At 42.8% G+C, this 23215-nt stretch overlaps 2 protein-coding genes across 2 annotated transcripts in view; one reads left to right on the forward strand and one right to left on the reverse strand.

The window, feature by feature from the left end:
* The window catches only part of LOC311024859 (oxysterol-binding protein-related protein 10-like), a gene marked incomplete at its 5' end in the record, with an annotated part of 40013 nt that extends 22416 nt beyond the window's left edge, over positions 1 to 17597 (reverse strand). The window contains 5 exons of the mRNA XM_084027434.1: positions 1020 to 1389; positions 2118 to 2210; positions 8261 to 8340; positions 12420 to 12598; positions 17353 to 17597. Coding sequence (XP_083883560.1) covers positions 1020 to 1389; positions 2118 to 2210; positions 8261 to 8340; positions 12420 to 12598; positions 17353 to 17597 — 967 coding nt within the window. The remainder of the gene's footprint in view (positions 1 to 1019; positions 1390 to 2117; positions 2211 to 8260; positions 8341 to 12419; positions 12599 to 17352) is intronic.
* A 1001-nt stretch (positions 17598 to 18598) lies between these two features.
* LOC311024755 (glycerol-3-phosphate dehydrogenase 1-like protein) lies at positions 18599 to 20500 on the forward strand. Its single transcript, XM_084027314.1, has 4 exons — positions 18599 to 18736; positions 19243 to 19417; positions 20030 to 20170; positions 20396 to 20500. The coding sequence occupies exons 1-4, from the start codon at positions 18693 to 18695 to the stop codon at positions 20438 to 20440; spliced, it is 405 nt and encodes a 134-aa protein (XP_083883440.1). The 5' UTR covers positions 18599 to 18692; the 3' UTR covers positions 20441 to 20500.
* The last annotated feature ends 2715 nt before the right edge of the window (positions 20501 to 23215 follow it).

A 23215-nucleotide genomic window follows, 5' to 3' on the forward strand; every position in this document is an offset into this window, starting at 1 on the left:
CAGCAGAATGTGAGATTCATCCTCTGAACAATGACAAATTTGATGAAAGTACTTTAGTTTTAGAGATTCCTGATCATGGACCAAAGGTCAAGAGCACATTTCAACTTCAACTTTTACAAGAAAGATTGAGGTTCACAGAAATCATGAGGAATCATCCTTTGGGGTCCCTAGCAACCAATAATATAATCATTTCCTGACAATATAATAAGGCCTGTAGTAGCATTTTGAGTGATGCTAACTTTGAATTATCAATTAACAACAACAACCCAGAAATGATACCAGAGTAAAAGCAGTGGTTGTCACACTTTTTTGTTCAGTCCCCTCTTTAAAACTAGAAAATACGTGATTGGATTCTTCCATCATACTATGTGGGCTTGCAACTTACTAAAAGTCAAAATACTTTTCATTTCCAATAAAAATAGACAAATGTTAAAAAACGAATCTTTCCCTCATTAGGCACACAGCCATTTAAAAAAAATGCTGCCTGACTTGCAGACGAAACATCAAGAAGCTTCTGCTGATAACTCTGGCTAGCAAACGGATCACAAACGTACGACCTTGGGTTTTTGAGCCAAGGCTTGGTCATAGTTTCTTATGATTACATCACATACTTCAAACGGCTATAAAAAAATCTGTATGTCTCTGCAACTCTATATTTTATGGATTCCATCCAGCCTTAAGCCCATTGACCCAAACGTTTTACTATCATTCACCTGCCAACACATATTGGCTAATGTGTAATGCGCAGAGACACATTTCTATCCTCACAAAGTACTGCATCCTGCTAACAACAAACCTACAGACAAAGAGTCGATGAGGCTCTTTCCCTGTAAGTGGGCAATCGTGCTCTTGTGGAGAGCCAAAGAAGAGATGCACCACCAGTTCAGGATATGTTAAGGACCTGGGAAGGCACGTCCAGAAGTGTTTCCAGAATCTTTACATCGGATTTACCAGGTTTTTCTTTGATCCAGATATCCAGAAAGAGATCGTTATTAACATTTGACTATTACTCAGCTCACCTGCATGTTCACGGCCTTGACTCTGGATGTGGTTGTGGCCACATTCTCGTCTTCCGCTGCAGCTGCTGTCTTTGGGACTATGGCTCTCCCGAATGCTGTGAGTCGGGCTTTGACTGTTGGACCTGAGGCCTCCAGGCTCCACCTGGTTCACGCTGGAGCTGCAGCGCTGACTCCACGACTTGACTCTTTCTGTGGGGGCTGCCTGACTCAAACCAGTCTGACCGTGAGTGAGGCTGGGACAAGGGACGTGGTTCTGGTTCTGGTTTTGGTTCTGGCTGAGGGCCTGGACGACGTTGTGCTGCAGCATACTGAGGCACTCCCCCAGGCAACTCAGAGTGGCGGCAGAAGTGGCCTTTAAAAGGAGGAGGTCCTTGATCACCGGGAAGACAGACAGAAAAGAAGGTGAGAAGGAGGAGCCGGAGACGACGCTCCCAGTTTGATCAACAGAAACATTTAAGTTTATAAATGTTACTGTTATATTAAAGAAGCTAAGTGTTTTGTGCCCCAGTGGTACAAAGAACAACACCACAGTTCACGCCTGCAGAGGGTTTTTATCTGGTGAAAAATAGCAGCTGATGACTCCTAAGTTGTTATTTGACCCAACTGCTCTCCATTTAAAAAAATAAAAATCACAAAAAATAATGAGCAGGAAAATTGCTGTGCCTGAAATAATGTTTATGCTGATCCTCCGGGTGATTCATGCACAGACCATGAATTAATAGCTCTTGCCTTCTTTGGAAATGTTCTTGGAAATTGCTCATTTTGGAGCCATTAAAGGAAAACTAACACGTATTATAAGATAGGTTTTATTTGCATGGCTTAAAGCGATAGCTGAGGTGTTTTGAAGTGGGGGTTGCTGACCACAAACACCTGACCTGACCATACAACCCCACATCATAAAACCCCAAACTATCCCTTTAAGCCCCTGGTTAAATTGTTTATCATAACGTTGTACACATGGTAAAGCAGCATGGCGACTCACTATAAAACAGAAGAAACATGAGCTGCCAGACAAACATCCCAAGATGCATCATTGTTTAAAGGCTGACCTCCAGGTTCAGGTTCAATGGTCTGTTAACACAACACATGGCATGTTACCTCATCCAGAGAGGAGAGCGGTCCACCTCGGGGGGATTGGGACTCGATAGAGTTGACCAGGTTCTTTTGCTGCCCTTCAGCCTGGATCATCACCTACACACACACACACACACACACACACACGCGAAGAGAGTGGGAAGACAGGCACATCAGAGGAACAGCATGAAAAAGAGGACAGAGTGAGAATGTTTGACTTCTTCTGGATAACGAAGAAAGTCAGAACAAAGGAAGGAAGGCGAAGAGGAAAGAGACGAGTCTGTGAAGGAGAGATGGGGAGGTTTCCTCTCTGACCCCTGTAGGTAATTAGTACTGACACTGCTACAACGGAGCAGAGCCGCTGGGACGTCTCAGCTTGTTTAATGAATGTGTGAAATGAGCTGAGATGAATGTCTCTCGCATACGCACTCGTACTTGTTAGTCCAACAGTGACTACAGCTATTTCCGCTATCTTGATCCCTTTCCTTAGCAAGTATACACATTAATGCCTTTGATCTTCTGTCTTTGGGGCTCAGGCAGATACATACAGTGTATACATGGAACCACTGCAATCAGTGCAGCAGTAAAGAAATCCACGGAAATCATTTAAATTCTGACTATTTTTGCACTGTAAACAAATAACTCTGATGACCTCCTGAAATGATTTGAGCTGTGTTTAATGCTCAATTTAGAGGTTTTGCATTTCTCTTATTTGTAGTGGGTGCCATCATATAAGAAGCAGGTGTAGTCAGTGACATGACCTGTTGGTTTCTGGACTACTGTCTGGATGGTAACCCAAGAACTTATCCTAACCTTAACCATTCAAGGTCAATGCCTAAACTCAAACATCTCGCTAGGATTTTTAAAATCTGATTTGATTTTTTTAACCAGAAGTGACCATATTAGGGCAAGTGACCTAAATTGGTCACGTCCTAAAGTGTACCTGGATTGACCAGCATGATCAAGGTTTTTTTTCTTAATGTATAAATTAAAAAAAATAAGCTTAAAACACAGGAATATCACAATTGTGTTAGTTGTATTGCTAAATATGCTTCTACTTTAATGGCAGTGACAACTTGTAATCATTTTGGGACAATTAGGAGAATGCCTTGAAGCTGCATCATGATGTACTGATGCTGCTGGGAACTGCTGTTCCTGCCTCAAATGTTGGTGCCAAATGGTGCGTCCAGAAAGAAGAGACTTTCTGTACATTTCTGTTAAGATTCAGCTCATTCAACATAAAAATTATCGATTATATTTTCTTTAAAGTGATGAGCAGCAACATTCCCTAAGTCACTAAGTCATTATAGCTAAATAAAAGTGGGTTTGGCAGCTCTGTAACAATGTCCCAATACGTCTGCCTTTGCGTATATATGCTGGCCAAGATGCAGATATATAAAGAGGTCCAAGTACGTCTTTCCGAGCATTTTCTACCACTTTCTCCGACACTCTCACACATACAAACACGCGGCGCTCAGATCGTGCTTCACTCGCACACATGTCGCTCTCAAGGGAGGGTGAGTCATCAGCGCATGCTGATGAAATAGCAAGAGAAGAGCTATTCCAAGAAACAACGCTATCACACTTCAAATGGACAGACACTCCCTCAGATACAATAAACAGGAGCTCTCACTTTGATTATTATTAGGGTCCACCAGTCATCAGGTTAAGAGGGACCTCATCAGTTCACATTGTGTGTGAGCAGTGATACACACAGAATAGCAGACCATTGCGTATCTTCTATGACATTACAGTACACGTATATATATATTCATGTATGCATATTTGTTGGCCACATCATAAATCTGATTGCATCTGTCTTAGTTGTCTTTGAATATATGTAAATCGGGAGCAAACCTACTCCAGTCCAGATGGTGTTAATGTGCCTGAAGCTGTTTGTATTTTGGGTGCGTTTACACCTGGACTGTGGTCAGGCACTACTGGAATCCAATCACCCAAAATGCATTTTGAAGCAAGTTGTGAGAATGTTGTGAGAATGCAAAGTTGCCTCAAATCAGCACTTCCAGTGCCATGCCATGGTTCGATGGCCCATTATTCCGAAACCCAAACATCTTGTTACGTAATTTCTTGTCTCCATGAGACTCTTTGTCCCATTTTCTTGTGTCTGCCTTTGGTGAGCCAACGACTGCTGACCTACCATGCTGCTTCCCCCCGCAGGTATATATATCTGTCTGGGTTTCTGCCTGTTTATTAAAGGAACGTAAGAGCAGCAATTCCTCCGGGTGCGAGAGAGGGGGCAGACTTTGCAATGCTTCTGCTGGGAGCTGCCTTGTATGTCTTCATAAAAAAATGTATATTTCATGTGCTTCATAAGCCTTTTTCCCCTCTCTTGCTGCTCTGTAACAAAGCAAATCACAGTTCAGCTGGAGAGGAAATGAAACGATCACATCCCCTTTCTCCCTCTACAATCTCCCAAATCTCCCAGACTGCAGACACAGCCAGAGAGTCAAAATGAAGAAGAAACTAGGGATGATTTATTGTTTTAAAATAGTAATAGTACTAATTAGCTACAGTGAAAATTTGGATGAGATCCATAATCGCACAAGCAGAAACAGGATGTTTGTTGAAATGCTTGAAACCAGCCATGCTGTCGTCCTTCTGACAAGTGTCCTCTTGTGATTGTGCAAATAATAGGCAGAAGCAGTGTCACACTGTTCCTGCACAGCAAAAACGTGCGGACGCGTACATGTCCGACTTTGACATTACAGACGGCCGACCCATTCCACTGTAAAATGCTCTCTAAATCTGCCAGCCTGCCCCGTCAAACAGCTGATTGAGCAGTCATGCAATCATACGCTACAAGGAGTTTTGGTTTGGGAAAAAATATGGGGTTACCCGAAGGTGACAGTGTGTGCTTGAAAACTTTGCAAGAACTTACTTTTGTGAAGCTGATGTATTACTATCATTTTGCATACAATAAAAGTAGAATACAGGCCAGCTGCTTGAGATCCGTTTCTAGAGGTTTTATGCTAGTTGTTGTGTCTTTCCAGCCAAACGGCTATCGTGGTGATGACGTAGCAGCTAGGTGGCTCTCATGCTTACAAACCAATTGGTTGGAGCAACCAATTGGTTTGGACTCCAAATGATGTAGGAAGCGCTAAATGGCCTCCCCTGTTTCTGGGATATTCGTTTTCAATTTTGTACAGCGGGAGGAAGTGGAGGCGTGTCGACCATCTATACAAACATACAGTTATTTTTTACCTTATTTTTGACCCAGATGATTGTCTGTCTCTCTCCGTGTTTAGATGATGTTAATCAGTAAGTTGGGGGGGAAGGAAGAAAGACACTCTATCATCTTCACTGAATGACTCATCACATGCGCAGCAGAGAAGTGGCTCCCTGAACCTAAATGAACATTGAGTGCCAGTGGCCAGGCTGACAAATCAATTCCTCAACTTGACTCCTATGTAGGCCACGGAGAAAAAACTTTCGTCAATGATGCAAGAAGTGTATTATTAGTCCTGCCATCCTCCCTGTCGGCCAGCGGAGCTCTCGCCCTGGTGAGCGCTCTAACTTGAGGAAGACTTAAAGCTGCAGAGCCAAAGAACGTTAAAAAAAAGGGGAGTGAGGAAGGGATCTCTTTCTTGTTGGTATTCATCAAACATGCACACACAAACAAAACACACCTTTACCTAATGGATTCTCCATCCCCTTTCAAGCGTTCATGCAGGCTGATTTAAATACAGCTGGCATGTGATGGGCAAAGGTCAAACATCTGCAACTAACTATTAGCTACTAACGACTGAGAGTGTGGATCTGTATCGGCGGCTCACGCTTCCACTCCGATTCAGAGGGCAACAATTATCGATGTATCAAAATGTGTTGATGATCCATAATTGAAGGAAACAGATTAATTAACACACACGTGTGCACATCCATGGATGTTTCCTCATCCGTTACAGTGGAACGCACAGCTCGGTTCTACAGAACTTCCCAACTGTGGCTCCCAGGCTCCGCCACACACTTCCTTCAGCACGCCAAAACTACTTACTGGCTCCGATATCCTCCATATGAGCTCTGCTACTCTTCGAACACGTGATCATAATGTCGAGAAGGGGTTTTAATTTTTCCGTTTATTGATTTTTCAGCACCCAGACATAATCTTTTAAGAGAGAATTGTGATGCATTTACAAATCAATTTTTCCCCACCTCAAAACTACCTTGGCAGTCAATCAGCACCGTAATATCCTGCAGTGGTCACGTTTGTGGGTGTGTGCTGGGCCGTCTGTTAAAACTGCTGTGCTAGTATCCGACTCCTTGTACAGTGTCAGTTCATTAAGATCATTTAAAAGAGTGTGACAGCGATCACACAGTAATGAGCCCAGAATCACTACTGTAGGAGAGGCCTGGTGTGCGTGTTTGTGCGCTCCAAAACAGTTGCACATTCCTGTCTGTTCTTGTTAATCATTAATCACATGTGGCCAAATTGCAGTCTAATAATATTAATATTGTGTTATTTCTCTGTGAGCTCTTTGTGACACCGAAGAACATACAGTTATGCAGAAGCGTCAAAAGGCCGCATAAATATCTGTCAGTCACTGGAATTTGATTTCCCCACATGTGTCCTGATGACGCAGGATCACAATTGTCAAAAACTGTCCTATCAAAGAAACAACCAGTTGCAAATGAAAGTATTGAGGTAGTGTTGTTTGGGGTTATATTTTCCCTAATGTCTAACCCAGAGGCGTGGCCGGGGAACAGACAGCCCAACTGTGATTGGCTATCTGCCGGGGACCAGTTGCATAAACATAGCCTCGTTTAGAACTGGTATTGACCTTAGACTGGTTCTTGATTGTTCGGTTAGGCTTGTCTAATGCTAGTCTAATTAAGTTTCATAAATATTAAGACTTAATTTGAGGGAGCTCCCCTGCAGAACGAGGTTCCAGGAAGAGTTCAACGTTGAACGTTTAATCACAACCGTCTTGATTTGATTGATTGTTGATTTTGGGCGAGACCAAGCCCAGCACTTCAAGCCTGGTGAATGGTTTGATCTAAATTGGGTTTGAAAAATGATGGCATAGGTGAGAGTGGTGACGGTTTACACTGCTAATATCAGCTAGTTTGCAATCGCAATTGACATTTGACCCCTAGAAAACGGTTTCTATTGTTATTTTTTTAGCACATCATTTCGACTATTTATCCATTACTTTCAGTTAACCGTTAGCGAACTGTTCCAACCATTTTACCCCTTACTTTGAGCTAATTTTAACTAATTATTTCCACTGTTTTCTCCATAACTTTTTGGGGTTAGGTTTAGGATTAGGCATAGTCTTGAATTGTTTTCTGATCTTTAACGGTTGAAACGATTTGGATTGGATTTACACTATTTACCTTTTCTGTTGGATCGGCTGGGATTGGCTCCAGCCCCCCCACAACACTGAATAGAGGATGAAGCGGTAGAAGATGGATGGATGGACCTTTTCTGTTATTTACGCCCATACTTGGTGTGGTGTCTGACCAATTTCGCTTCAAGCCTATGCAGGAGCATTTTAAAAAAGGCCCTATGTGCAGAAGGTATTAGGCTGTTGGATTTGCTGGGAGTAAAATGGACTGAACAGATGTTACTGTTTGGAGGCTTTCAGCAATGAGATGGAGCTGAAAGGTAAATTGTGTAATTTCCTCTTGGTTAGAGGACAAACCAACAACATCAAAGCATCCAGTCTGTGTGTGTGTTTCTGTAACTCGTCCATTAATAAGAGACAACATGCTCTTATCCTTTCAAGTCACATCACACATATAACCCAGAGTTAGGATTACCTTTAATGTACCTGGAAGTGCAACATGGTGGCCGGGAGCACAAACCATTAGTGACCATCACTGGCAGTTCAGCTTGTTTGAGAACAAAGGAGTAAAGCAGCACTGAAATGCTGAATAAGATGAACCTTGAGGTAATGAGCAGCTGGACTCGAACATAGAGTGGATGGAAATATGGTACAGCTCCATTAGGTCCAGAAACCAAACCTGTCCGTCTGGCCAAAAGTACACTTCTCTGTACATTTGGAATAGCTGTAATCCAATAAGGAGGTGTAGAAGAGAGGTGAATCAATACCGCGTCAAGTCCCCAGATGGATGTAGCACATTACACAGCAAGGTGCTCACTGTCCATACCTGAGTCTCTCTTTGTGGGCATGTGCGCGTGCACGTACCTTGGCGCTGCTGTCGGAGTGGCGTCGGGAACACAGCTGTAGCTGAGTCATCCATAACTCTTGCTCCTGGGCGTCCAGTGCTGACAGGAAAACAGAGACACAGCATCAAAGTGAGTGTTTCCTGCTGTCTCTCCCTGAGTCAGGAAATAACCCACACATCAAAGGTTATGCCAGTTATGATCAGTGCTTTTACCGTTAAAGGGGTAGGCTCTTGTTATTCTATATTCTTTTAGTCATCAGCAAATTTCATGAAAACATCCAAAACAGCAATGGAACTAACAAGAACGTGTAAGACAAAGTCTGATATATATAGAGAGCTCCATTGGTGTTAAAAAAAACCTCATCAATGAACCAGGACATGAGGGACATTCCTTAGTTACTTCTTCCTGTCCCACATACACTGTCCTGCTGCCCCAAATACTCGGTAGAGCTTGAGAAATAGTGATTCCCAAACTTTGAACCTAACAATTGCACTTCAATTGGCCCCACGCGGCAACCTCCGGTTCTGAAAGGTGAAGCTGAAGTGCCTTAAGCTTGCATTCTCTCTGCTGGCCATCAGGGGGCAACTCCCCCCTGAGAAAATAACCTGATTTCATGGAAATCAATGAGAAAATGACCCTATTAAAACATGTGCATTGCCAATATGTGGGCCCTACTCCTCTTCTGGATGTCATGTAGTTAAAATGCAGCAATGGGACCAGGTTCTTCAGGGTGGGGCTCTTCCATGACATCTCCATGAGTAAGGCACACATATTGTGGAGGAATGCACCTTGTATATACCATCGTGCCTTCATGACCCCAAATGTTCTTTCAATTATAGAACAGGCCAGCCTGCCATGCTTTCTATTAGAGCACACCTGCATCCTCTCTTGTAATATAGGTGTCTGAAAGGGGGGTCTACTTGTAATTTGAAGCTCAAGAACAAGCCTCCAGAGAGAAGAGATGGGGGTACGGGGAATTGAAATAAATAGGGCTGTCAAGAAATCTCCCAGAGGAGTCACAGATGACTTGAAGCCGAATAGATTAAATCTCTTTGTAGTTTAAACAAAAAAACGGGTTTATGTTTGGTTGGTTTGATTTGTATTTGACAGCCATCTACAGCCCCCACAGCTTTACTGAAGGCTCCGTCTGTGCCAGCTGTCAAAAATACAACCTCAGGCTTGCATCGGTGAATCTTCTTGGCAATGCTGTGTAAAACTTCATGTAAAAAGTCTTTTACAATTCTACATGACATGTTTAGCGTCATCAAGGTAACATGATATGTTGCATGGCGGTGTCCCATTCCTCGTTAGACCATTTTGTGCCCAAACTGCCTCTTGCAATCAAGCTCTTACCAGCTGGCATAAAGTCTGTAAGGGTTCAGGGCTAATGCTGCGATGGGCCGGATATCATGACGGTTACAATGCAGATGCAGATTACAAACTAAATCACCGCCAGCTTTATTCTTGTTGTTTGCACACCTGATGAATCAAAACATGATGTAACATCTGATCAAATGTTTGTTTGTAGATAACGGTTTACAACAAGCAGCTACATGGCTAAAACCTTCCTAGTGGACATTATAGATTATACTGTCCAAGTTGAGTTGTTGCAGCATCAAGAAGAGAGTCAGGATATAGTTTGCTATTGGTGCACTGCTGTTGCTGCCAGAAATAGCAAAGCATGGGGTCATTCCTAGACCCTGCTTACCCATGCAGGGGACTATCAAGATATCCCTCTGGATCACACAGAAATCCATTGTCAGGCTTCACGTCATGCTTTTTGTGTCTGGAAAGAACTGCTCTGAAGGCTTTTCTCGGTGGAAAAGATGTTTTCGCTCATCTCCCAACTGGCTTTCGGCAAGAGTTTGATTGACAGCTGGTTGAACTGGAACTGGAAAGTGTTTTTTTAAGAAAGTGCTCACTCTTTTCCAAACAGTTTCCAATGACGGCTTCTCATATAAGAAACCATCTGGCACGTCAGGTTAAGCTGTTGCCTCACTGGCCCTCACAACTCTGGCTTTAACAACTTGTATGAAAAGGCAAACCTGCGTTTCTGATGGAGCGGACCTCAATGATGCCTTATCTTTGTTTTGCTGGTGATGAGAAAGACATGAAAGCTCTGCGAGGACACACAGACGAGGAGTAATAAAAATATCTGATCAGCTCCGTCAAAAAGCCATCAGTGTGACAAAGAGAATGATGGACAGGCGAGGAGGGTGTGAATAGGAAATCGCAGCTGTCACATATGGAGATGCTCTGACAGTCACACAGGAATACCGTGACCCCTATGGTCAGCTAATCACACAGCAATCTCCATGTGTCAGACACACACCTCAATCAATGCAATGATTTGATCTGCCCTGCATTTTACTGACACTTCTCAGACTGAATCGTATTTTTAACTCAAAACCCATGATAGCCATCAATGATTGGATTCCGAGCTAGTCGTGGTTAGCTAGCCGAGAGGTTGGAAGGAGATATAGGTTTCTAAAATGTTACGTTTCTGCATGAAAACCTGTGCTAACATTAGCAAAGTACGCCAATCAATCAATAATAATAATAATAATAATAATAATAATAATACATTTTATTTGTAATGCACTGTTAATTGTACATTGAACAATCTCAAGGTGCCACAGATTAAAACAAAAATAAAAACAGAATAAAAGAAGGTTTAAGAACAGCACAAAAAAGCACAAGTTAACTAAAATGCTTTTTTTTTTTTTTACCAGGTTGGGTTTTGAGAGATTCATTTTTATTTCAGTTGGCTTTGAATGAAGTGTTTTTTGGTGAATGCTCAAATCTGAGCTCTTGTCAATGGTGTTTAATTTATTTGGCGTGAGAGTTTCTGATCACACAAAAAGGATTTTCCTATTTAAAGTTGTGGCACAGAGAATATGGGATGACAACACTTCTTTCTATGTTCAGGGAGACATTACTTTAATATACATTACAATCTGTTGATTTATACTACATTAATGCTCTGATTCACCAATACAGATCCTTTACATTTTCTGAATGTACTATATCGACCTGGAGGATTGAGTCTCCTACCCTGTGTGTGGAGATTTGCTGACAACAACATTCACAATCAATTCCCCTCAGTGCTGTTGACACATAAGACAAATGACAAGAATACAAGGTACTGTAGCACTGCGTCAACAATCACTTCAGTGAACCTTCAAAGTGAAGTAGTGACCTTAAGGCTCCCTCATGCTACGCAAACAGAGAATGCTGCTGTGTGTTATATTTTTGCTTTCCCTTCCATCAGGGATCAAAGCTGAAATGTCAAAGAGTTACTGTATGTGTTATTTGGATGCTGGGGGTCTGGGGACCATGACAACAAATAAGCGGCTGGGGCAACACCATCACTGAATTACAGAATTCCCATTTCTGGTTGTTGCTGGTTATCTTGTGACAGAAAGTCAAATTTAGATAAGATTGCTTTAAAGCATGCCATACAATTTTATAAATATTCATTAAAAAACATTTTAAGAAACTGAGATGAAAAAGAAGGTAACCTTTGATAACTCAAACTAATTGACCCTAATGAAATTGCAGATACTTAAAACTTATTGAAAAGGTAGGTAAAGGTAATAATTCTTTGAAAAGCCTCATTCGTTTAAATCCATGATTTTAAAGTCTTCGGTCGAATAGTCAAAAAATTCAGTCCTAGCGCCTTTTCCTTCTCAGGAAAGTTGGGAGGAGAACTCTAAAGGATTTAGGAAAAGACGACTGCGGTGCTGCAAATAAATACAAATACCATTACATTATTATCACTGTCCACACACATTTATCAACTGCATGAAAGTAACTGTTAAATATGCAAATGAGCATATAGTTTGTTTTCATGAACGGCCGAGGTGTGCGGTACTTTAAATGTTGCTCTCACAAGGAATTGTGGGTCGGTGTAATCTCCTTTCCTTTCGTATAGGAAGGTCCGTTGTATCCTATGCTAAAGGAGATCTGAAAGGAAGCATTGGAGCTCCTTTCCTTTGCATTTAGAGAATTCGAACGGCTCTTATCATGGTGGCCACTTGTTTACTTCCGGGTCACTTCTTCAGTTAGGAACCTTCCTAAGCAAAAAAGACTATTTGATAGCAATGCAAGAGAATATCACATTCGTCAAATGCCTCTACCAAGCATTTAATATATATATATGAGACACATTCTCTTACCTCTAAGTTTGTAGGAATCCCCAGTAGTGGATTGAAGAGTAAACATGTAGGGATACTCGTCGTTGGAGACCACCATTGCTCCGAGAAGAGGCAGAGACCCTCTGGGAGGTCGCTGGCTTTTACCGAGTTCATTCAGAAAATATTGGAGCTGGCCAACCTCGGGGTCCAGTACAAAATATCTGCAGGAGGGAGACGTGAGAGAGACATTTACCAGAGGACACATGAGATGGAGAGAGGTTGGACAGAACATCGGGACAGAGAGGGTCTATAGAGAGGAAGGGGCCATGGTAAGAGCTGTGTGGAGGTAATCCCTCATTCCCTCATCAGTCATTGATGAGGTGAGGTGTCATTGATTGAGCTCTCTTACTGTCTGACTGGGGAAAGCTCACGACACCTAAAACAAAACGTAAACAATTCTCGTATTAATATTCCAATTCAGAGACACAGTGAGGGAGTCGGACATCACTCCAGCATCCTCTGAAGTGGGATGGCTTGAAAAATCATAAGGAGAGCAGGCGGCAACCTCCGCTTCTGAAAAGTGAAGCCAATGCTTAAGTGCATTAAAAAACATGCATTTTCTTTACCGGCCATCAGGGGGCGACTCCTCTGGTTACAAAAAGAAGTCTGATTGCATTGAAGTCGATGTGAAAATGACCCGACTTCACACTTGATTTATTATCTCAGTAAACATTGTAAACATGAGTTTATGGTTTCAATCTGTAGTTTCAAGTCTTCTCTAATACAGCATGATGTTCATCTAGTAAATTATGGTCCATTTTAGAGTAAAATAGACGATAAAACGGGGTATGCTTCAGGGTGTTACCACAATGTCACTACTGCTGCCACGCTACTGTTGCTACCATGGTTCCAAGTCAACTAACAACTATGAGTACTTTGAATTAGAGAGACTAACAGCTTCATACCAGAAACCAGATGGAACCAGATGAAGTTCGTGCAGAGTTCGAGGCTTCAAAACTGTAGACCATAAACCGATGGGTGACATCACAAGGAATACGTTGTTACATACAGTCTATGATTGAGAGTCGTTGTACTCTAGTTATCATATTTTATCTCCCCTTTGAACCTCCTGCTCACACTGCCCCCCCCCACCCACCCACACACACACACACACACACACACACACACACACACACACACACACACACACACACACACACACAAACACAAACATTCAACCACCATTGGTGTAGTATTGCTCAGTCAGCATTCTCCACTCGTGCCGAGAGTGAGGACAAATCTTATTCCATCTCGCACAGGAGCTCCTATGAGCCACTGAGGGCTGAGTGATTTCACCCTGGAGTCTTTAATATGGTCATGAAGCGGAGTCTCTAAGCACTGATGAGAACCAGCGGCGGCGGGGAGCGAGTGAAGCAGGGATGGATGAAGGGACAGAAATGCTGCTGCAGGGATCGAGAGAGCAAAAAGCACAAAGCTTTACTAGAAGACAAAGGAACCACGGCAATGAGAAGAAAGAGGCCACTATGAATAATTTAAATCTGTTTTCACACAGCAATCTGTTTCTTCCGCTCCACCGCCGTCATGTGACCGTGTGGCATGCAGTGGAACATCAAGTGGCTCTCACACCTCCCTTTGCTCTCCAAATGTAGATAATCAGCAGCACCAGCGTAAAGCAGCGTGAATCAATACGCCGCCTGTCAGTTTTGTGTGTTAGGTGGAGGGGTTAGGTGTCTTCTGTCACCAGATGCAGCAGGGAACATGGCGGAGCATAACGACATGTTCAACATCGCTGGCACTCATGCATGGAGCATGTCACCCTGATGTATGTACATCATATCTCCAGTGTTGTAAACTAAAGCGGAATGGTTGCTTTTTTGTTTTCTCATCACTACGTCAACCTTTCCAATAAAGTGAAATAACCACAGAGAAGCACAGAAATGGACGCCGGCAAATAACTACGGAATAAATAGACACGATAAAAGCTAAAGCAAAATATCAGATTCATACGGAGAGCATATGGAGAAAACAGACGGAGAGAAAAATTTAAATAGAAATAACGATAAAGAAAAATATAGAGAATTAATCAATAGAAACAAATTCAGAGACTCTGAAGTGAGAAGGGAGGGAGGCAGATAAATGGATAAGCAATATACAATAGATGCGCCGTAGGCAAAAAATAAACGGAGAGAATGAACTTAAAGATATGTTGCACTACTGATGAGGCAATGATGAACACCATGGGCCTATCCATCCAATATCTGTGACGGTTTATCCTGTTCAGGGTCACGGGGGGTGGAGCCACGTTGGGGGAAGACGCACAATCACACATACAGGCAATTTAGAGTCATCAATTAACCTACATGTCTTTGGACTTACGGTTACAATCACTATGGAAGTGGCATTACTTAAGAATGGATGTTGATTTCCTGTGATTTCCTTCTAATGGGAGTGGAGAACAAACATGATGGCAGGAATTGGCTTCAGTCTAATGACACCAGCTCAGCCAGCAAAAGCAGGTATGGAGGTCATTGGACAGGAATGATGAAGGCGTAGAGTGCACGTCTCATTCATGTTGTCTCCTGCAGCCAACGCTGGAGGCTGAGATATGAGCTGGATGAAAAGGGGAGCTGGATGAATGGCTTAGGCAGTAAGTGCATTGATCTTTCTACGAACCCTGACACCTCACTCATCCGTCAGCGAGGTGTCCGGCCAGCCATTAGGGCCATGTAACTCTCGCCAGGTACCAAATCTATCAGTCAAGTTTGCAGAGCGGAGCGACTACTGGAAGCATGGAGGCTGGAGACAGGAGAATGAAAAGCAGTTCACTTAGATTGCAGCAGCAGCAGGCGGAGGGGCTGTGCACTTCAGGAAGCCGGAGACGCTGACAGATAAAGAGCGACGCACAAAGAGACAGCAGTAGATGGGGAAAAAATAGAAAAATTAAAAATAGAGTGGAAAAATAACTGACGGAGAAAAAAGGCTCAGATGAAAAGATGTAACAAAGAGAGACGAGAAGAGAAAGAATTTAAAGTAAGACAGGCAAAGGCCTATATAACTGATGTATGAGTATTGAGTAATGGAACACTTTTTGATTCCTACATCAAGGCCAGGAGCCGGAACGGACTGATTTAATCACACAAGAGTCACCCTCTGGTGTTCCCAGTGGGACCTTGTTTTGGAAATAAATATGTATGGTGGTCAATGGCCGTGCTTATATACCATGAATTACATGTATGATGTTTGTCAATTTAAAAGGTAATTTTGCGGGGCAATCGACCTGCAATTATACAGCGCTTTTCTAGTCTTCTGACTCCTCAAGGCTCTTTACACTACATATCAGCGGTCAGCCATTCACACACATTCATACCGAAGCCTCTACGATTAGCTTCCACTCCTTATCAATGAAAGTGCATTGCCTACACACAGTGCAAGTCACGGTTCCTGCAGCTAAATGAAAAACAGCTATAATTTGTCTGACTAGTCTGGCGATGTTACATATTTATGGGTTTACTACTGTTTTCTTTTGCCCCGCCTAACAGGTACTTAATCCAGCCTCAGTCTCATTTACATGAATGCAGCATGAAAACGACTCTGGATTCAGCTATTAATGCATTTTACAACATGTGGGGCCTAATGACTTAAATAAGGACTATTCAAGTATTCAAACTAAGTTAATTTACATTTTAAAAAAATGGTCCGCTGTTTCACAGATGTCCCCCCCCCCACCTCCGCCCGATGTCTCTGGGAATGTATTTTTGGGCCCGGTGACATCACGTGACCACGCAGAAGTTGTAATCCCACGACTTGGCCACTGTGTGAAATTTGCTTCAAAGCCCGACACTCTTTCTGGGGGGCTCGGCTTATACTCTGTCAACCACGTTGTCACAACAAATAACAACAACTAAATCCCCTCTGACAGGCTGAGAACAACGATGATGATACAAACATGATGCTGCGTGTCTCCAGGCTCAGTGACAGGAAGCCAAACGAAAGCAAAGATCGGGGCTTCATAAAGGATGGAGATATTTATATCATATTCAAGCACGCGTACACAACCTGCTGACGCACACTTGTGCACAAACACACACACAGACTCTAGTTTCTCATGTGTTTCTGAGTAAAATACAGCAGTGTATACTCCTATAGGAGTGTGTGTGTGTGTGTGTGTGTGTGTGTGTGTGTGTGTGTTTGTGTGTGTGTGTACACCACCACACGCTGTCAAAATGTGATCACGGAGCTCATTACACGTTTGGATGCTTTCCCTATAGATCCACTGGCACGATGAGAGAGTGAGACCGAGAGTGAGCTGTTAAAGAGAGAGAGAGAGTGGAGAGTGTAGGGAGTATTGAGATGCAGGAGAGGAGTGCAGGGCTTTCCTGATCCTGGATGACTCATTCAGCGTTTCTGGGACTCCCACCCCCACATCTCCTCTCTCTGGCTGAGCCATCACCGCAGGTTCAAACTGAATGAATGGGAGGATGCACACGCACAGATGGGGTGGCCCGGCGGTGTGCAGACCCACGCACACATTTTTGTGGGATCTCGCCCCGAAGTTGGTTATGATGCCACTTTGGTCAGATGTATATAAAGCATTGTCAAAAAAAGCTGACATTGCAGTTGAATTTAGAGGGATGCACTTTGTTTTTATGTAATTCTTGTGACCACACAGAGGGGATTAGCAAAAAAAAAAAACCCCATAGTGTTCACATATGACATTTTACAACACTATACCAGAACAGTTGGGATTAAATCAACTGGGGGTGGAAGGTGTTGGATCTTAAACTCAGTTTTGAGGCAGATTAAATACTTCTATCCACCTCTCATCGTCCAAAAACTGCATAGAACTGCTCAGACCTAATTTAGACCCATTTGAAGATTAAAACAACACATCCTCTCCGTGTAACACTAGCTGTTTGTGTGACTAAATGAATCCCCGTGTCAGTCCATGACCTACCTGCTCTGCCAGCCCTGGAGCGGGTTGGTGTATTTCTTCAGGACACCCTCCAGGTGCCGCTTGTTACGGGTTGTTTTGTGAAGCGAGGCGCCCGACCCCGCGCCGCCGTCCCTGGTCCCGGACCCTGCGCCGCCGTCCCTGGTCCCGGACCCCACTCGGTGCTCAGGTGCGGCCGGGCTGCGCTGCTCCTGCTGCCTCCTGCAGGGACTCCAAGCGGGGCTCTCCTGACGCGCTGGCCGGCTCATGCTGCTCGCTTTTTGCTCTCGACACTCTGAAGTGAGAATTGCTTCTCAGTGAGAAAAAAAAAAACAAGAGAGTACAAAAGAGCGGAGAGATGGGATGAGAGAGGTTTGAAGTCACAGATTTGATGCAGCTTTTCGACGAGAGAGTGAGATACGAGGAACAAGTGGAGCTTCACTCCAGCCTGCTGTGACACTGTTGACAGACTGGAGGGACACTCCGACTATATCACTGCGGAGCTGAGCCCCCCCCCCTCTCTGCTCTGACGTTATTGCGTTTTTTATTTTGGAAATCCCGGGTTGATCACTCCCCCCAGCCCGGGACACTCCCCCTTCAGCCGGCCATAGGGAATCAGTAATGCAGTAAAACCTTCACAGGCTGAGAGCATCCGCACTGTGGGGTGTATATTTATGTTATTCCTCTAATATTAAAGACATCAATAAGTCCCTCTCTTGTTGCACAAATGGGTTTTTCATTCATACAATAATATATGAATAATAATAACAACATTACTAATACAATATTCTACAGTAATAAGCAAGGAGGAATCTAACTCTTGCACTAAAGTTTGTTTTAGTTACTAAATATGCATAGTTTAATGACTGTTAATGACCTATTACACATAGCCAGTGAAGCCTGCTTCTTCCCTATAGAGACATATTGTGTGTCTGAAGAAGCTCAGCTATCAATATATCGAATCCCTTATCCCCTTGAGAAACTAATGCAATGACAAAAGATTGAACCTTGAATCTGTTGAAGCTGATATTCTGTCATTTCCATCAAGAAAAACCACAATATCTGCCGCATGCGCGCTTTAAATTACAACCATTGTTCACTACAAATAATGTAATCTATTATTCATCAGTAAATCACCATGTTATGTAATCCAGAGGCTCTCGTTTACGCGAAAACTACGACTTCCGACAGGCTCTTGTGCGCCGCACAATCTGCGACGTCATCAGAAGCGGACGCTTACTGTGCAGCTCCAGCTCGTCTCTCTCTCGTTCGCCGGAGAAGCGAAGCTTTGCAACCGGCTCTGCCTCTTCTTTAGCCCGCGGAGAGGAGTCAGGGAGAGCGGCAGGACACAGGGAGCTTCACCGATGGCCTCCCCGCTCAAAGTGTGCATAGTCGGCTCCGGGAACTGGTAAGCTGAGTGGTAGTGATCCGGGATGTGATGCTGCAGCCTGGTGGGACCAGCGGTTCTAGTTACTCACCGCCGCTCTTATGTTTGAAAGGCTCGGCTCGGCCCGCAGATGTGCTCGTCAGTCAGGACGGATTTGTCGTATTGTATCGTGTCGTCACATGACCAAACGGACACTTGACATGGGACGACATCAATATACCCAGAAATCACCATTGCGGTTCTGAAACTTGCACTTAACTTGCATTCCCTCTACCGGTCAACAGGGGGCGACTCCTCTGGCTGCAAAAAGAAGTCCGATTGCATTGGGTCTGACGCCCCTTTTCCACTGTATTTTCATTGCGGAATAATCACGTTATTAGTGTAAACCTGTATTTGTAAGAGTGTAGGGAGTAAGTGCTTACAATACAGCACTGCTCTGTGGCGAACTAAGGTTTCCGTGTGAGTTGGGAACTTGACGTATACTGAGTGAAAGTGAGTTGACCTCCTGACCTCTGCTTGTGTTGCAGGGGCTCGGCCATTGCCCGGATCATTGGCAATAATGCCAGATCTCTGCGTTTTGCCACCACGGTGAAGATGTGGGTATTCGAAGAGAACATTAACGGCAGGAAGCTCAGTGACATCATCAACACGGAGCATGAAAACATCAAGTACCTGCCTGGATACAAACTGCCAGAGAATGTGGTGAGGATTACCCTCTTCTAATGCAGGTCTTCAACGTTTTCAGGCCAAGGACCCCCAAGGATTATAGTGACCTGGTGGAGGGACCCCTTATTACATATCGTAAAATCATAAAACTTCCTTATTAAACCGGGCCAATGATAATGTGTAGTGCAGCCTATAGTGCCAGGTATAACAGTAGGCTACTTTGTAACAATGCTAAGCCATTTAAATTATAATTATTGACAGATTCATATTTTAATTCGATATTGGAATTTCTACATCACAATTTCTCAATATATTAAACATATTTATGTTTGCTTAATATAGGTTGTATTTACGTTAAGGTGTATTTTTGGACATATTTCAATTTTTGGAAGAAAAAAAGTTTGGGATCAAAAGATTTCAGAGACCCCCTACAGTAACTCTGCGGATCCCCTTGGGCTAGGGGTCCCAAACCCCCTGTTGAAGATCTGTTTTAATGCAATTCCAGTCTGCTATGATAGACTCAGTCAGTTGAATCAGTTTAACCCATATTTTAACATCCATATCATAAATACTTACGCTCAAACCTCACACGTCTATTCGAAACCCACCTTGTTGTTTTGATTCGCGTGTCTCTTGTTTTCTTCGCAGGTGGCGGTCCCGAAGCTCTGTGACGCCGCAGAGGGAGCTGACCTGCTGGTGTTTGTGGTCCCTCACCAGTTCATCCGAAACCTCTGTGACGAGATGGTGGGTTGTGTCTCCAGCAGAGCTCGGGGAATCACCCTCATAAAGGTAATAATGCTTCCTCTGACTGATAACTGCTGCTCTCCGTCGCACCGTCTGCATTCCTCAACAGCTGTACACACTGTCACAAACAGCAGAGGTCTTGTTCAAGCTTTTAAAGGAACATTGAATAATCATGTAACTCGGAACAAAACAATCTGAATTTGAATTGAAACACTACATTTGCAGGCATATTTTAATATTTGCCTTTTAAATGTTAATTTAACATGCCAGAATTACATCCCCAATTCAGCACCATGGACAGCGCCACTCAGCTAGACATCCCAAGGAACTACCAAACAAACTGTCAAGACAAAAACAAACAAGCTGCTGTATATGTCTACTTGTCAGACTAAGAAAACAACTGCTTTGACTTCTGGTTTCTTTTTCTGATTTCCTGTGGGGGGCTCATCTGCTGTGTCGCCCCTCTTTCACCCACATCTCTGCAAATCTCAGGGCAGGAAGGAGGCAACCCCTAGTGCATTTACTGAGGTGAACAGGAGATTGTTCAGCCTGGAGACGTTCATCAAGTAGCCTAGACACAGTGTCATTCTCCCCATATATGGGCTTGAATTGAATAATAATAAGAAAAGAGAAAATTCAGACAGACCACCACACACTTCTAGTGGGTCATAGGTGAGAGTTAATTGACAGGGATTATGACCGGGAAGGTGTTTTTTAAGTATTTGGGCCCATTTAATGTCCTCTTTAAAGCTGAAATTCTACACTTAATATTTTCATTTTCAATCTCAAGACCTAACTGTATGGATATGTGTGAAATGCGACTGGAGTCTGTGCCTTTGCTCTGCCATGAAGAATAGAATAGGATAGTTAAAAACCCTCACACACTTGGTGTCTAAGCTGCTCTGGCTTGACACAATCTTGAGTTATTGAATTATTGCTCACAATCCGGAGTTTGACCTCAGCAGCCTTCATCATCTCAAAGTTACACTAACAGCTAAAGTGGGCAATAAAATCAGCCTTTCATCTTGGAGCTCTTTCAATCATCAATTGGATTTTGTTGTTTTTTTATTTTTTATTATTAGGCAAACTGCTGGCAGACAAGGTCGTCTGTGTCTGCTTCAAACTCAGCTTTATTCTTGAGTTTGAACAAACATTCTCATGGTGAAAATGTTATATCAGGGCTGAATGGAGATGGACCCGTTAATATTTGATAGCTACACTGTAGTTATATTCTTCCTAGTGAAAATGAACATTTTAGGTATCCCCATCATTCTTCCGAGGAAAAATGGCTTTTCAATTTCAAATATCGCCGGTTTAATTTTTTCATATCTAGAATGAACATTCTGGATATCTGCAATAGAATCATGCCATAAAAAAACCCCATTTCAGATATGTACAATATATAATGTGTTCATAGTTTTAACTTCAGATATCACAAATGATAAACCATTCCAATTATTTTATTTTTGTGTTAGCGCTGTAGCATTTTGCCTTACCTTGTTTATAGACTGATAAATGCACTATTGACCTTTTACCCTTTGACCTGTGTTAGATATTGCTGCTACTAATCCTTGTGAAGATCCTATTTTTAAACACATTAGTTTCGCTTGTATTTTTAGATTTTGTTTTTAGTCTGTGTAAATGAATTGTCTGTGTTTCTGTTCACTCACTTAAACCTTGATTTTCCCTTGAGGGAATAAAGAAAGACATTTATCTTAAGGGCAATGCCCCCTCTCCCAAAATGCCCCGCCGGCCTCACCAACACCAAGTATCCTCCCTTCACCCCAAATGTCAAAAGCAAAAACATTTTTATTTTGTCCTCTGTGATTCAACTAATCATAAAAATGCCACAAAGACGTGTCATTTACTAATATCTGACTGGTTGATTCGGCTCTAGTAAACACTCAATAAGTTGCTGCCAAACAGCCGACGACCAGGGGTGAAGTGCTATTTGTTTAAGTCCTGGAGCGAAACTATGACTCACACACACAGTTAAGTTGTGTCTCAACCACTGTTTTTTACATACTTAATTCAACAAAACTAACATGATCAAATGTTATATGGACTTCATGGACAACTGGTTTACCTCCAGCAGAGCGTATCTCTGGACCCCCTTATAGCTTTAAATAAAAAACAAAGAAGGGCACATTATATCTTAAATTCCTAAATAAGACTCATATGAACTCTAGTCATTGATGACCAACTAACATCTCTAACTGCCCCATTCCAAGCCAGCTAGAAAACGGCCTGCCTGAAACATTTGTATTTATCTCATTGCACACAAGATGTGAATCATTTTCAACAACATCTTATAATATTGTTTCACTTTTGCACAAGTTTTCATCAGAATGAGATTCATGGTTGTGTCAGAGAGCTGAGGTGATTGCAAATCTGCTGAAAACTGCTTTTTATAGAACGTCATAATTCCTGTCAAAAAGAACATGCTGTCTGCTCAACACTGGGGCCTGTTTGGACTGTCAACAGCATTTCCACTAAAGCCTAGAAACAGAAATGAAAGCTCAGCCAAACACACACACACACACACACACACACACACACACACACACACACACACACACACACACACACACACACACACACACACACACACACACACACACACGTTCTATCTCCAGCCCGTTTGTGTGTCCATGTTGCAGGAAATAAATCCTCCACTCTCTCCAGGTAAAAAGGCTGATTAAAAGCTGTGGACGGGGCCATTATGGAGAGAGAGGTTTATATCATATCAGGCTTTAGGTGCTGCCGGCCTGGGAGAGACGCCACTGCTGTATTTACCCCCAATATCCCTCAGAATCTAAAGTCCGGAGCAAACTAGGCCACAGCTGTTGCCTAGTTGACCGTTTTGAACATAACTAATCCTGTAGAATAAAATAATATTCTAAAAGAAATTACAGAAAACTAGCAAAAACCTGAAACATTTGATTTAAAAAATATTTCTCTTAGCCTATAGCTTTTATTTCCACATTGTCTATCCAACTTTAAATAGAAATGTAAAAAAATACAATTTGTGTTATTGTTGTTTTTGTGTTATTGTTGTTATTTTTCCAATAATAGAAGACATGGCACACA

The sequence above is a fragment of the Eutrigla gurnardus genome (assembly GCF_963514095.1).
Source record: "Eutrigla gurnardus genome assembly, chromosome: 14".
Classification (NCBI taxonomy): domain Eukaryota; kingdom Metazoa; phylum Chordata; class Actinopteri; order Perciformes; family Triglidae; genus Eutrigla; species Eutrigla gurnardus.

What these genes read in the sequence shown, in the direction of transcription:
- LOC311024755 (XM_084027314.1), top strand. Translation starts at nt 18,693, where the DNA reads ATGGCCTCCCCGCTCAAAGTGTGCATAGTCGGCTCCGGGAACTG. An exon ending in ATAGTCGGCTCCGGGAACTG is followed by an intron (nt 18,737 to 19,242) that starts GTAAGCTGAGTG and finishes CTTGTGTTGCAG; the next exon opens with GGGCTCGGCCATTGCCCGGA. An exon ending in ACAAACTGCCAGAGAATGTG is followed by an intron (nt 19,418 to 20,029) that starts GTGAGGATTACC and finishes TTTTCTTCGCAG; the next exon opens with GTGGCGGTCCCGAAGCTCTG.